Raw genomic sequence first — 14,192 nt, forward strand, 5'->3', positions numbered from 1 at the left:
AGGACTGAGCAGAGAGTCCTCAGCGTTCGTTGAATTGGTGAAGAATGAGGAGAAGTCGAATTTCGCCTATCATGCTCAGGGGGGCGTTCCCCTAGTATTACAGCTCACGATGACCATGTGGTGAGACCGCTGCGGATTGGTGAGCCAGTGGTTGCCATGGTGACGCTGTAACACGACCTTAAGAGCAAAAAAAAAGTTAAAAAAAAGAAAGAAGGTATGCTTGCCATCATTTAGATTGTTAGTTTCATCTCCCTGTTTTGTACTAGTAAGGTTACTATCATAAAGTTGGTGTAGATCTTCATCAGCAAAATGCAGGCTCAATGGAATTGACTTGCTCTGTATCAATAAAGGGCAGGTTTTTAGCAAGATTTTACTTCAGGCAATGTAGATTTTACTACAGGGAGAGTTTCTGTTGGTCTATCTCACACAAAGAAGAAGTAACCATCACCATCACTGGGGGGTCAGGGGTGACGAGGGTGAAACCAGGGGATAGCAACTGGAGAGCCTGAAAGGTGATTTGCTCCGTTACTGTATGATTGAACATAAACTGATCTGGGTCAAGGGCGTACATCAAGCTTGTGGTCTCTTCGGTGTAATACTGACACCTTGTGGTGAAACAGGAAAAGCAACAAGTGTTCTGAGGAAAATGAAACTACAGTACGTTTCCTTCTCTCTCATATTAGTACTATACACATATTACAGTATAGCTTTATTTTAACAGCCCAGTGCATGAAAGTGTTAAACTGTTCATGTGTTTATTCAGTAAAGGCTCAAGCTGAAACCATGACAGAACTTGTTTCCCATGACCGTGTTTATACACTAAGTAAAAGATAACAACGGAAAACTACAAATATCACTGTGATTGTGGGTGTTAAGTAGTAAGTCACAGTATGTTAGTGTGAAACTTTGTTGTCCAGGCACTCCACCCAAACTCACACCAGTCTGGGGTTTATCACACATTTTGCTTTGGTTCTATTTATTGAATTTCTATATATTCTGGAAACCTTTAAGAATATTTGAATCCTTAAAAACATCAAATCAAGTACTGATTAACAAGATTCACTCGCTGCAAATCATTCCAGTTTTAGGAATGAAGAATATTTGGACTTTGTTTCAATTCCCTAACCCCTGTCACTTTTCTTCTTCTTCATTTGAAGCAGCTAAACAAGTGCTGAAATGACAAAGATCTGAATGTGGTTGACCAACCCACTTCCTGTTGCTTCAAAGAAAGCAGATGTTAGAGAGGATGCTGCTATCCTGAGGTGAGTTTAGAAATTAGCTTGTAACTTACGCCCATGTCGTCTGCTTATTTCCTTTCCTGACAGAAGCTCAGTACATATATGAATCATTGCACTCGCTACATGTACAGCTCAATGGAACATGTGGATTATCAAGGTCTTCGTCGTCATATGTAAGTCTTTTGAGAAATTTTATAATAATATCATTGTAAAAGTATTAATTACAGTGTTCTCATTCCAGTTGAATACATGATTCTGTGCAGAAAATGATGATTTAAACTCTGCTGCATTGTTCACGTCAGCTGTTATAGTCATAAAGTCTGATTTAGGAGTTTCAAATCAGGTTCTTCTCCATATATCAGAGTTGTGGCCATTAACGGCTGAAAGTTTCTCTTTTTCAACAGCTCTCACTTCTCTTTGTGCTGCTCAGGACCTCGATGAAGATGGTAAGAAAGTTTCCATAGATTTGCCTTTGAAAAAGTTAGACCGGCACTTTATATCTCCATGCTAACACAAATTACACAGCATGACCAGGCATGACAAGATAACAGCACATCAGTTTCACCATATTGTGAAACGCATTGTTCCTGTGCAATCCGGTAGAACGCATGGCAACAAAATTACAGGAACAATATGTCAAAACAATGTATTGCAGTTACATTTTAGTTCCTCAGACTGTGACTGATTTGCATTTGTGTTGGTTCCATGTACAGAGCTGTCATGTCATATTTCATCATCTTGGGGTTTCATTATTTTGTTCCCATTCTATATAAGTACAGTTTGTTCTATTGTGCAAAAGTGCACTTTTCCTTACACAGAAATTATGAATGTACATGTGAAACTCTTTTTTTTACTTTTTCTTTGCAGCTCTAAGCTCAGTTTCATGCATTAACAGAGAAGTGGAACATGACTGCTTTTGCTGCACTTGTGATAGTAGTAAACCACTAAATCTGTGTGTTGTTAATAAAAGCGTGTGTTTCCCCTTCCATCCAGCAGTCACCACACAGCCCAGTGTCATCTTTGCACCCACTGAGCTCCCAGTGCTATTATTTCCGGTTCTGTCCTTGGATCTGCCTGATGGGCCTATTTACGCAGGAGAATCTGTCCGCTTCAGCTGCGACACTGCAAACAGCTCTCCTGACTGGACATACCTGTTTTTCTGCGAAGGAAAACCTCTGCCGTCCTCTGATCCCAGTTCAAACAGTCTCACCTTCAAGCCGACTGATACAGGGACATACTGGTGCCAAGTAAAGCTAAGAGGGGAAACGTCAAAAAACAGCAATGCCATTCCATTGAGTGTCACTGGTAAGATTTCAACTTAAATGATGATTTACAGCTAATTTTGTCCATCCACAAACACACTTTTGGTTCTGGAATCCCGATTTTTGGAGTCATTCAATTGGCAGTGAATTGGTGAAAAGTGAAGTAACTCTATTTTTCATTTTCGTTTCTGATTAGCAAACAAACCCAAGCCCACTGTGACCCAGACTCCAAAAGACGATGTTATATACACCGGAGAGTCCGTGACCCTCAGCTGTGGGGTTGAGGTGTCCACCGGGTGGCAGTACCTGTGGTACCGGAATGGAGTTGAAGTTGGAACAAAAGGAAATTACCTCCTGAATTCTCCGAATCCGTCTGACGGTGGGCGGTACACGTGCCGAGCCAAACGAGGCCAGAGCCCCTTCTTCACCGACGAGAGTGAAACAATCACACTGACGTTCTCTGGTACGCATTCAAATCTACCCAGCAGACTTTGATACCAGCCAGGTCACACTTGTCTCTACACATGATACACTGTATGCACTTTGACATACATGACTTATGACCTTCACCGCTTCTAAATAACCAAAGTGGCACCAAGTCTTTGTGATCAAGAGGACTGATACCAACCTTTTTCACTGCTTCCTTGTTTTCAGATCTGCCTAAACCATCAGTGAAACTAGTGAGCCACTGGTTGGATGTGTTTGAGGAAGAAGAGCTGGAGTTGCGTTGTGACATAATCGACTCTGAATGGAAAATCATCTGGCAAAGAAACGGACAGGTGCTAAAAGGAGACGATCGCGTTTTCCTGGAGGACTCGGCACTCTTCTTCCAGTTGCCCTCTCAGGCTGATCAAGGACTCTACACGTGTCGAGCTGAGCACCTTTTCAGGAATATCATCTCTGAGCTCAGCGACCCTGTCAATGTCACAGTTTACGGTGAGCTTTGATGCGTCTCTGTCATTCTGTACACTGCCTGTTTATCATTTCACCACCACAGGTACCTGAAACATGTAGTTACAGTAAATTTGCACAGAAAGTCTAATACAATACAAGCAGACACACTGTATATAAACCAATTTGCATTACCTCTACCAACTATAACCTAAGAAGTATAACTTTACACTGCCTCTCTGATTTAGGAAGCAAGCCCAGACCAACGCTGAGTAAGGATCCTGGTTTTCAGCAGGTGTATGTCGGGGAAAGCGTCACCCTCACTTGCAGAGTGGACGTGTCGTCTGGCTGGGGGTATCTGTGGTTCAAAGACGGAAAGGACCTCGACAATTTTGACACCAGAGTTGCCACGTACACCATCAGCTCACCTCGCCTCAGCGATAGCGGGCAGTACTCGTGTAAGGCTGTCAGAAACAACGAGACGGTTGTAACTGATGACAGCGAGAAAGTCACTCTGGATGTTGTTGGTGAGTAAAAATGTCAGATCACATCATTTGTTCTGTTTAGGAGAAATGTGTTTAAGAGGATGAAGTAATTTCCTCGTGTGCTTGGGTGTCGTCTCAGGCCAAAGCGTCAGGGCTGCAGTGGAACACTGAACTCTGAAACTGCATTTTGCGAGCATCTTGCCTCAGTCATTTAATGCATTTCCTGTTGAAACAGGATGTTGTGGTCATAGTGGGCATGAGTCGGGGAAGCATCAGAAATGTGAAGCGCATATATCATGTTCATGTACATCAGAGAGAAGAGGAAGGTGTCATCTATTTATTCTCATCAACTGTCTGGGTATATTACTAAGTGATAAAAGCCATTAATCTCCTCCACACGTCCTGTCACTGTGTTTGCCTTGAAACTGTTTCTTAATACGTCTGTGCTGTACTTATAATGAAACATAAAGAGGCAATAAATCAGGAATGTCTGACTTCAGGCTATTCCGAGTCTGTTTCCATATCTATATACTGTATATATATATATAGATTAAATAATATATATATATATATATATTTCTTTGCATATATAAAAATGGTATTTCCTGTTTGTATTCTGAGGAACCTTCTTCTTTAACAACAGAAACACAGAGAGACAGAAAAACAATGTTTCACTGACCTCTTCTGGTGAAAACAGTGTTGATCTCAGTGGTTGAGCTACTAAAGTGGATGCACCATTAATCCTATTAATATCAAAACCATGACATGTGTGATCACTAAGTTGTTGCAATTGAAATATTTTTATTTAGTTCTATATATTATTTAATCTTATTTATATTTGTTTAATTTATTTGTATTTATAGAATATGTATAAATAAGGATTTATTTCTTCTATGTCTTTAGAAATTCCTGTTCCGTCCTTGAACCAAAAGACGGGACGGGTGGACGTGTTTCCCTCTGAGAGCGTGAAGTTGAGCTGTGGCGTTCAGGGCAACTCTGACTGGACGTACACGTGGTACAAAGATGATCAGAAGCTCCAGGCTGGTAACTCTGTGTCTTTTGAATTGGATGGAGCCGTTCTTTCTGTCCAATCTGCTTCAGCTTCTCATGGTGGACAATACCAATGTCAGGGCCGACACAAGAGCAGGTCTGTCCTCACTAACGTCACATCTGGACTCACACTGACCGTCTATGGTGAGTGTTTGTACTGAGCATATCTAGACTTTTGATGATATTTTGAAGATTTTTTAATGAATTTACAATAAAAATAATAATGAATTTGTTTTTATCAGTTTGTCACACTAGTAGGGATTGAAGTCATTCTTCATATAATATCTTAGGACTTTTACATATTGTTCATGTCAGTGTGATGATTATCAACCCTCAGGCAGGAAACCCAGTGTCACACTGGAGCAGGATCCATCATACACAGTGATGTACTCAGGGGAGTCGCTGCTCTTTAGGTGCCACATTAACGTCTCCTCTGGGTGGGAATACGTGTGGTTCAAAGATGACAAGCAGCTCAGTACCTCTGGAAACACTCACACCATCAGCTCTGCTGTGACTGCAGACAGTGGATCTTATAAATGCCGAGCTAAGAGAGGAAACGACACCGTGTTCTTCATAGACTCAACTCAGGCTGCAAGTGTGAACATCAAAGGTGAGTCAAGTCAAGTTAATTTTATTTGTATAGCCCAATATCCCATACGATATCTCAAAGGGCTTGTGAAGTCCTCACATTTATCAGTTTGTTGAGCATTTGAGCAGCAACCACAAACCCAGTCCAAATCACAACAATAACCACAAATTGTTCTCCTGCTTTTTTTGATCAGCAAATAAGCCAAAGCCCTCCATCATTCAAAATCCAGATGTTGGGAAGATCTACAATGGAGAGTCGATGTCCTTTCAGTGTGGAGTTCAGCCCTCCTCTGGTTGGGAGTATCTCTGGTACAAAGATGGAGTGGATCTCCTGCACAGGGGCAGCAGCTTTAAAATCCCCACTGCCAATCCTTCACATAGTGGCATTTACCAATGCATGGCCAGGAGAGGAAGAACAACCTTCAGCTCAGAGTCCAGTGACATGCGGCGTCTGCTTGTGTCTGGTGAGCCACAGAGAGTTTGGTTTCTCTCATGATCTGTTTCTGTATCCACTGCCTGTTTATAGATTTCTTGCTCTGTAATGTTACGATAAAAAGCTGGAAATGGACTCATCTGTCTGAATGTTTCTTAGAAATTCCTGTTCCGTCCTTGAACCAAAAGACGGCGTGGTTGGACGTGTTTCCCTCTGAGAGCGTGAAGTTGAGCTGTGGCGTTCAGGGCAACTCTGACTGGACGTACACGTGGTACAAAGATGATCAGAAGCTCCAGGCTGGTAACTCTGTGTCTTTTGAATTGGATGGAGCCGTTCTTTCTGTCCAATCTGCTTCAGCTTCTCATGGTGGACAATACCAATGTCAGGGCCGACACAAGAGCAGGTCTGTCCTCACTAACGTCACATCTGGACTCACACTGACCGTCTATGGTGAGTGTTTGTAATGAGCATATCTAAAGACTTTTGATGATATTTTGAAGATTTGTTGATATTTTTTTAAAATTTAATTGATTTTTATTAGTTTGCCGCACTAGAAGGGATTAAAGTCATTTTTCATATAATATCTTAGGACTTTTACATATTGTTCATGTCAGTGTGATGATTATCAACCCTCAGGCAGGAAACCCAGTGTCACACTGGAGCAGGATCCATCATACACAGTGATGTACTCAGGGGAGTCGCTGCTCTTTAGGTGCCACATTAACGTCTCCTCTGGGTGGGAATACGTGTGGTTCAAAGATGACAAGCAGCTCAGTGCCTCTGGAAACACTCACACCATCAGCTCTGCTGTGACTGCAGGCAGTGGATCTTATAAATGCCGAGCTAAGAGAGGAAACGACACCGTGTTCTTCATAGACTCAACTCAGGCTGCAAGTGTGAACATCAAAGGTAAGCTGAAGTCCTCACATTTATCAGTTTGTTGAGCATTTGAGCAGCAACCACAAACCCAGTCCAAATCACAACAATAACCACAAATTGTTCTCCTGCTTTTTTTGATCAGCAAATAAGCCAAAGCCCTCCATCATTCAAAATCCAGATGTTGGGAAGATCTACAATGGAGAGTCGATGTCCTTTCAGTGTGGAGTTCAGCCCTCCTCTGGTTGGGAGTATCTCTGGTACAAAGATGGAGTGGATCTCCTGCACAGGGGCAGCAGCTTTAAAATCCCCACTGCCAATGCTTCACATAGTGGCATTTACCAATGCATGGCCAGGAGAGGAAGAACAACCTTCAGCTCAGAGTCCAGTGACATGCGGCGTCTGCTTGTGTCTGGTGAGCCACAGAGAGTTTGGTTTCTCTCATGATCTGTTTCTGTATCCACTGCCTGTTTATAGATTTCTTGCTCTGTAATGTTACGATAAAAAGCTGGAAATGGACTCATCTGTCTGAATGTTTCTTAGAAATTCCTGTTCCGTCCTTGAACCAAAAGACGGCGTGGTTGGACGTGTTTCCCTTTGAGAGCGTGAAGTTGAGCTGTGGCGTTCAGGGCAACTCTGACTGGACGTACACGTGGTACAAAGATGATCAGAAGCTCCAGGCTGGTAACTCTGTGTCTTTTGAATTGGATGGAGCCGTTCTTTCTGTCCAATCTGCTTCAGCTTCTCATGGTGGACAATACCAATGTCAGGGCCAACACAAGAGCAGGTCTGTCCTCACTAACGTCACATCTGGACTCACACTGACCGTCTATGGTGAGTGTTTCCACTTGTTTTCATTGAGTATTTTTGTGGCTTTATTTAGACACTGACATAAGGTGATGGAGTTTTCTATATTTTATCTATATTATTATTCAATCCTCAGCTAAGGAACCCAGCGCTGAACTGAAGCAGGATCCATCATACGCAGTGATGTACACGGGAGACTCGCTGCTCTTCAGCTGCCACATTAACGTCTCCTCTGGGTGGGAATACGTGTGGTTCAAAGATGACAAGCAGCTCAGTGCCTCTGGAAACACTCACACCATCAGCTCTGCTGTGACTGCAGACAGTGGATCTTATAAATGCCGAGCTAAGAGAGGCCCAACCGTCTTCTACACAGACAGTCAGGCCTGGACAGTAAACATTGAGGGTGAGGTTCCTATATCTTCTCCTTTTCATTATTCTGTGCATGTGCAAACAACTTCTCTAAAGTGCTGAGTGTGTGTCTGCAGTGCGTCCATGGGCGGCTATTACCCTGCTGACTGGCTGGTCAGAAGTTTTCTCCACCGACAGCCTGAAGCTCAGCTGTGAAGTGATAGGGAGCGGGGATCAGTGGAACTTTACATGGTATCACCCAAAACTCCACTTTATAGTACTTTGTAGTCTGAGATGAGTCATGTGACGTGCCAGCTTTGTTTAATCTCACTTTCTTTCTGAACATTGAAACAGGTTCAAAGAAGTTCAAAATATCGATCATATATCCTCTCACATACACTTGGTCACACCCCAGAATGATCCTGAGCAGAGCCTGTACGCCTGTCAGGGTGTCCGTGCAGGAAGGCCAAATTATTCAACCAAGAGTGCACAATTCAAGACCAAATACCTTTGTGAGTGTAACTCTACAAGAAATCAATGGGAAAAGGTTGAAATCCATAGATTGTAGTGTTTGGAGATATTACTTCTCTGTCTCTTTTGTGATTTTCTGCAGTGATGAAGAGAAGGGTGCTTCTCTCCATCTCGGGCTGCATCTTCTTCGGCCTCATCGCTGTTTTTATTGGGAGTATTTACATCAGAGTGACCCGCAAACCAGGTTTGGCTTTAGTTTTTAGGAATCCCATCATCCCACCATCACATCATCTCATCATCCCATCATCTCTTCATCTCTTCATCTCATTATCGCATCATCTCATATCTCACAGCATCATTTGTTTCAATATCTGACCTGAAGTAACTGTTTATGCCCCACTATAAAGTCACAAAGCCATCCACGCTCTGTTGACACAAAGAAATGTGAAAGACATAAAAGTATTATTAATAGTTGAAATTACCCAATTAAGTGAACCTAATCTAAAAAACAACAACAACCCTATTACACTGAAATTAAACTATTATCCAAACAGTCATCTTCCTCTCCTCTACATGAGCTCACCTGCCTTTCTCACACAGTTGCGGCTGCAGAGAGGATAGAGGAGCCCAACCTGTTCCTGACCATGGCTGAGCTGAAGGCACGAGACGGTACGTTGGCGCCGCCCTGCAGGCTGCTGATGGTGGCGCGTCTCTCTTTGCCTCTCATTCATCTCTGAGTCATTTCTGTAATTGCTGCTTGTGAAATTGCACCGGTGCTTCAAGTGAATACTGCGTTGTGCTTTAAAGTGCTTTGCTCTCGTTTGATTATTGTAGATGCACCAAATCCGCTGGTGGAGTACATCACTGATGCAGCGCTGATCGCTCCATGTAAAGGTAAATAACTCCAGAATCACTTATACATACAATGGAAAACATGTTTAATAAATGACACAAAGCTTCCTTTATTTCATCCACGCACTGAAAGCTCAGTTGTCTCTGTGCACTCTTTTTTTTCTTCTATTCTGCAGATGTGGTTGATGATGATGACCAAATATGCAGTGAATTAACACCACTTCCCATAACCCCCCAGGAGGGACAAGGTAATAGAGCCAGATCACAAATGCCCTTTTTGTGTGTGTCTGTGATGATGGGCACACTGCCAGCGCCTCAATCACTGAAGCATTATGTATTATTGAACCATCTCTCTCTCTCTCCCCCTCCTGTCCCTCTCCTTCCAGCAGTGACAACTGAGACCCCCAATGAAGCAGAGAGCAACGGCCTGATTTCCTTCAAGTAACAACATACTTCATTACATCATACTCCGTTACATAGTTTTCAGTTATATTCATATTTTCTTAAATGTTACAGTATTATTGATATACACACATTAACGAATTTCTATCTTTCTGTTCATGTTTCAATTCTTGGGACAAACACCAGATGTCAGTAGATATAATTCATCCCACTCTTAAAGCCTATTTCTCATCTCTGTAGTCTATGTTATTGTGGTCTTCTTGTTGTACTATAAAGCATTCTCATGACTTTATGGCTTCTTATGAAAAAAAAGTGTACATTAAATACAAACTGCCAACAAAAATGTCAATGAGTTTTGATTCACTTCAACACTGATGTGCACCGTCTATTGTTTTTGTGCTTCAGTCGAGTGGACTGATCTGTCCTGACCTGTCCTCCAACGGTGCTGTAAGACACAAAACAGGGCACAAATGACACACTCTTCAATAAAGGTCCTGTCTAAATATTGAACATTTCTCATCATAAAAAGGAGAAGAAGAATAAAAAACAGCCATAGATCCATGATGAACACACAAATTGTATATGACCTTAAAACACTCACAACTACTTGAGGATATCAGCCAGTTTCTCCATGTAGTAGTTGTAGTTCTCCTGACAATCCTCCCATGGTACAAAGCTTTCTTCCTCCTTGTCCACGTACGTATCCCACACAAGCAGGAAGTCAGCTGGCTTCATCATCCTCAGCTTGCAGCCGGCGCTGGCCAGGGCCTTCAGCCCCTCTACTATCTCAGGCTCCTCCCACTCAAATAAGCGTGAACAGAATATGCGGAGAGACAGCTTCTTCCGCTGGCGCAGGATGTTGGTCAGCTTGGCCGCACAAGCCACGCAGGGACTGGACGACACGTACCAGGTCACGTCGTAGGCCTGGGTGGAGGTGGAATCAGGGAGCACCTGGGAGGAGTGAGAAGGAGAACAAGAATGATTAGGAACCATCACAAATGGGAGTTGACAAATGAGCTGGAAATCCTTAAATGTTTCCATTTCAATGTGTTTCCAAGGTTTGAAAAGGATTGGATTTGGAATAAAATGCTGGGAAACAGCTTGAAATGAAATTGTAATTGCATTATTTTCATTGTAAATTGTTATCTGGTTGAATAATTAGCTTTCTATATTCATATATGTGTGTGTCAGTTTGACATTTCTTCTTGCAAGATAAAAGTTTTTGGTCCATGGTTACACTGATATTGACTGACAATTTGACCCAAATTTGCTCCAAACTCATAGCAATGGATCCTTCATCCTGCTGTGCTGTGCCTGAAATTCTAGCTCTCTATCTCTTTCTTTGACATTTTCTTTGGCAAAATATAACCAAAATCTAGTATAATGCCTCTGTCCACATCTGCCAGTAAGTAAGTGTATGTGATTTGTGCCCTTTTGGTGCATGATAGATAAGCTCACATACTTCCTTCTGTTCATCCTTCAGCATGGATCTTTGCAACACTTTTCAATACATATAAATATTTAATTCGCCACAGTAGTAAGGTTGTCTTGAAATCAAATTCAATTCAAATTCTTGGAAAGTGCTTGAATTTGCTTTGATTTTGAAATAATCATCATTGAATCATACAATAATCCTAACAGCTGAGTGAGTGCATTACCTGCTGAAAGAAGGCCTCTTCGGCATGAGCTGTGGCATGTTCATCCTCCATATAACCTTTCAGGGGCTCTGTGCTGCCTCCCTCTGTATCCACTCTGAAGCACAGCAGGGTCTTGTTCCTCCCTGATGAATACTCCACGTTCCTGAACTGAAACTTGAAGTAAAACTGGCTCATCTGCTCCCTGGGTGGAGAATGACAGTTTCAAGAGATTCGTATAAATAACCCACATTGCTCTCACCGAAATAAAGTGTTTCTCTAAATGTCACCATTCCGTTCGCTGTGCAAACATGAGAGTGTAACCAGACGTACTGATCCACTGACTGAGCAGATGAGTCGCGCATTTAATGATGAATTTGATAACCGCCGAAGGAATGTTCACCATCCAAGACGCGGTAAGAGGATAATAATGACAGCCAGTCTCCACCATGGACTATGACAGCGCTGTAATTAAAGGATTAATGAGGCTTTTAGTGAATAAACTCATGTTTCTATTAATATTGCTGACTTTCAACTCATCCCACCACCTGAGGATGAACCGGGCCTTTGTTCATTCAGCCACCGGAATTAACCAAACACCAAACAAACAGTCGCCCCCCTCCCCGTCCCCTCCCCCCTCCAGCTTTTCCTTGATTAAACCCACTGTTATATTGGGCACGATTAGCTCGCCTACATAAACAGATCATCCAACAGCTTTCATATCAAATGGCTTGCGACTGAGAAGACAGCGTTTTTGACGGATCAGATGCTATGGAGAGAGATAGTGATATAGCAGCGGCCGGCAACAGTGTTGACTTGGTGACTCATCTCTATTATTACTGCCGGGTTATGGAGGATGGCAGGGGAGAGGCAGCAGAATGATTGATTGATATATGAAGTACATGTGTGGCGTACGGAAAGACAAGAGAAATGAGTGAAAAACAAACAAATACAAATGAGAAAAAGGTTGAAAAGTGCGATTTGGTGGGTGAAGCGCCTCTCTGTGTGTGTGTGTGTGTGTGTGTGTGTGTGTGTGTGTGTGTGTGTGTGTGTCTTACCCACCCTTTGACGATTTCAAATGGTGGCAGCTCAATGGGCTGAAACTCTCCATTCTCCTCCTTATTGTTCCCCTCTGCTCCTGCCGCTCCTCCGTTGTCCCCGTTCTTCTTCTCTCCCTCTGCCGTCGCCACAGGCTGCTCGGCGGCCTTTTCGGGCGTTTTCGCAACTTTGTCCGTCTTTTTCACTGTTGGCTCCTTGGCTTTTGCCTCCTTGGCTTTTTCCTTTTCTTTGTTGTCCACCTTCTTCTCCTTCTTCTTGACACTTGGCTTGCTGTTCCGGTCAGCCATGGTTGACTGGTAGAGAGTGTGTGTGAGAGTGTACGATAAGGAAGGCACCACAGAGAGAAAGAGAGAGAGAGTGAGTGGAGAGAGAGAGAGGAGTGATAACCCGAGTTAGGTCGGCCTTAGCCAGAAATAGATGCCATTGTGTGCATGTCTGGCCTGGGCACTGGCATGTGGCTCTCCCCCTCTCTTTCCATGTCATGGTTAGTAAAAGGTCAAAGGACAGCATCACAGTGAACGCGACGAAGAGGCACAAGTGAGAGGGGCGAGTCTGGACTCATATCTCTTACACACTTCTTACACTTCCCAAAGGAAACTCCTGTAGTTTGTATTAATGCACAGTCACAAACACGAGACACGGCGCTCAGATTCATCAGGCTTAGCATCTGTCAGCAAACCACCAACAGCCGAGTTATTAATAACAACGCTTAGGTTAGGTCTGTGTGTGTGTGTGTGTGTGTGTGTGTGTGTACCGGTAACCAGGGCTCTCTCTCTCTCTCCCTCCCTCTCTCTCATTTGATACTGTACACCATTTTTTGTTTGTGCCAACTCTAAAGTCCTGCTCCTCAGCTACCAATAGCAACAAGGCTAGCCAAAGGGCATCCCAGAGGGGGCAATACTGTGGGGGCATAAGGTGCAAACACATCATTTATATACAGTACATACACACACACACACACACACACACACACACACACACGCACACACATATACACACATACACACACACACTAGAGCACAAACTAGAGAAAACGTACTTGTCCCAGCTATGAATAAGAGTCAGTAGTCGCCCAGTGCGTATGTGTCTGTGAGCAATCAATCTCTGAAATCACCCTGCATCAATACGGTCCTCGGCTGAGGCCATTGCGTGGGGGAGGGGAAAAATTGGTTTTGTGAGAGTGTGTGAGTGTGTGTGTGTGTGTGTGTGGATGGAAAATGGCTTTCTGCACTGCAGATGTAATAACTTGAGGCATAAGGGAGACCGGTGGGAGGGAGGGAGGGAGGGAGGGGGCAGTTCAATTACAATTTCCTCCCCTCCCTCCCTCAGTCTCTCTCACTCTCTGCCAAGTAATTCATTTCAGAGGCAATTACCAACAAGACCGCAGCCCAGCCTGCTCTTCTAACTCGAATGGATGAGCTGTCACAGCCCAAAGGGGAGGGAGAGAGAGAGACTTCAAGCTGCTCTCCACACACACACACACACAAACAACAACCACACACCCATACGATGAGTGGAAACACACACATCTACTCAGATATCTCACGCTGCATGTTGAGACGTCCCGGGGTGATAATCAAGATCACTGCTATCTTTAATCATTACCATCCAGGAGAGCCATCACATTATCTCAGACATCTAAAGGTGGAAACCATCTCACACAGCGAGACCAGAGGATTCGGGCAAACATTTCCTCCCCAACCATTCATTATCAAATCGGGTGATTAATATGTGCCATACTGTTTATTTTTATTCAGAGCTCCACACAGTGAAGTTTCCCCCTCATACCTCCATGT

At 43.3% G+C, this 14,192-nt stretch overlaps 2 protein-coding genes across 3 annotated transcripts; one reads left to right on the forward strand and one right to left on the reverse strand.

Moving 5' to 3' along the window:
• The first annotated feature begins 1,259 nt into the window (after positions 1 to 1,259).
• Positions 1,260 to 9,998, forward strand: LOC143013114 (basement membrane-specific heparan sulfate proteoglycan core protein). Of its 2 annotated transcripts, none has more exons than XM_076166594.1 (21): positions 1,260 to 1,411; positions 1,643 to 1,684; positions 2,232 to 2,543; positions 2,697 to 2,963; positions 3,155 to 3,436; positions 3,640 to 3,918; positions 4,780 to 5,070; positions 5,264 to 5,536; positions 5,709 to 5,978; positions 6,107 to 6,397; positions 6,584 to 6,856; positions 6,969 to 7,238; positions 7,367 to 7,657; positions 7,767 to 8,033; positions 8,116 to 8,230; positions 8,333 to 8,490; positions 8,592 to 8,693; positions 9,050 to 9,118; positions 9,284 to 9,343; positions 9,478 to 9,549; positions 9,688 to 9,998. In XM_076166594.1, the coding sequence occupies exons 1-21, from the start codon at positions 1,381 to 1,383 to the stop codon at positions 9,744 to 9,746; spliced, it is 4,074 nt and encodes a 1,357-aa protein (XP_076022709.1). In that variant the 5' UTR covers positions 1,260 to 1,380; the 3' UTR covers positions 9,747 to 9,998. The 2 variants fall into 2 exon arrangements, with proteins under 2 accessions (XP_076022709.1, XP_076022710.1); XM_076166595.1 differs by having other exon boundaries at positions 2,235 to 2,543.
• apobec2b (apolipoprotein B mRNA editing enzyme, catalytic polypeptide-like 2b) lies at positions 9,865 to 12,718 on the reverse strand. Its single transcript, XM_076166596.1, has 4 exons — positions 12,400 to 12,718; positions 11,362 to 11,542; positions 10,305 to 10,654; positions 9,865 to 10,148 (listed from the first exon to the last, which is right to left on the reverse strand). The coding sequence occupies exons 1-3, from the start codon at positions 12,681 to 12,683 to the stop codon at positions 10,307 to 10,309; spliced, it is 813 nt and encodes a 270-aa protein (XP_076022711.1). The 5' UTR covers positions 12,684 to 12,718; the 3' UTR covers positions 9,865 to 10,148; positions 10,305 to 10,306.
• Positions 12,719 to 14,192: the final 1,474 nt, after the last annotated feature.

The sequence above is a fragment of the Genypterus blacodes genome, unplaced genomic scaffold, assembly GCF_046128005.1.
Source record: "Genypterus blacodes isolate CSIRO-AG114 ecotype Tasmania unplaced genomic scaffold, CSIRO-AGI_Gbla_v1 ptg000156l_1, whole genome shotgun sequence".
NCBI classification, from domain to species: Eukaryota; Metazoa; Chordata; class Actinopteri; order Ophidiiformes; family Ophidiidae; genus Genypterus; species Genypterus blacodes.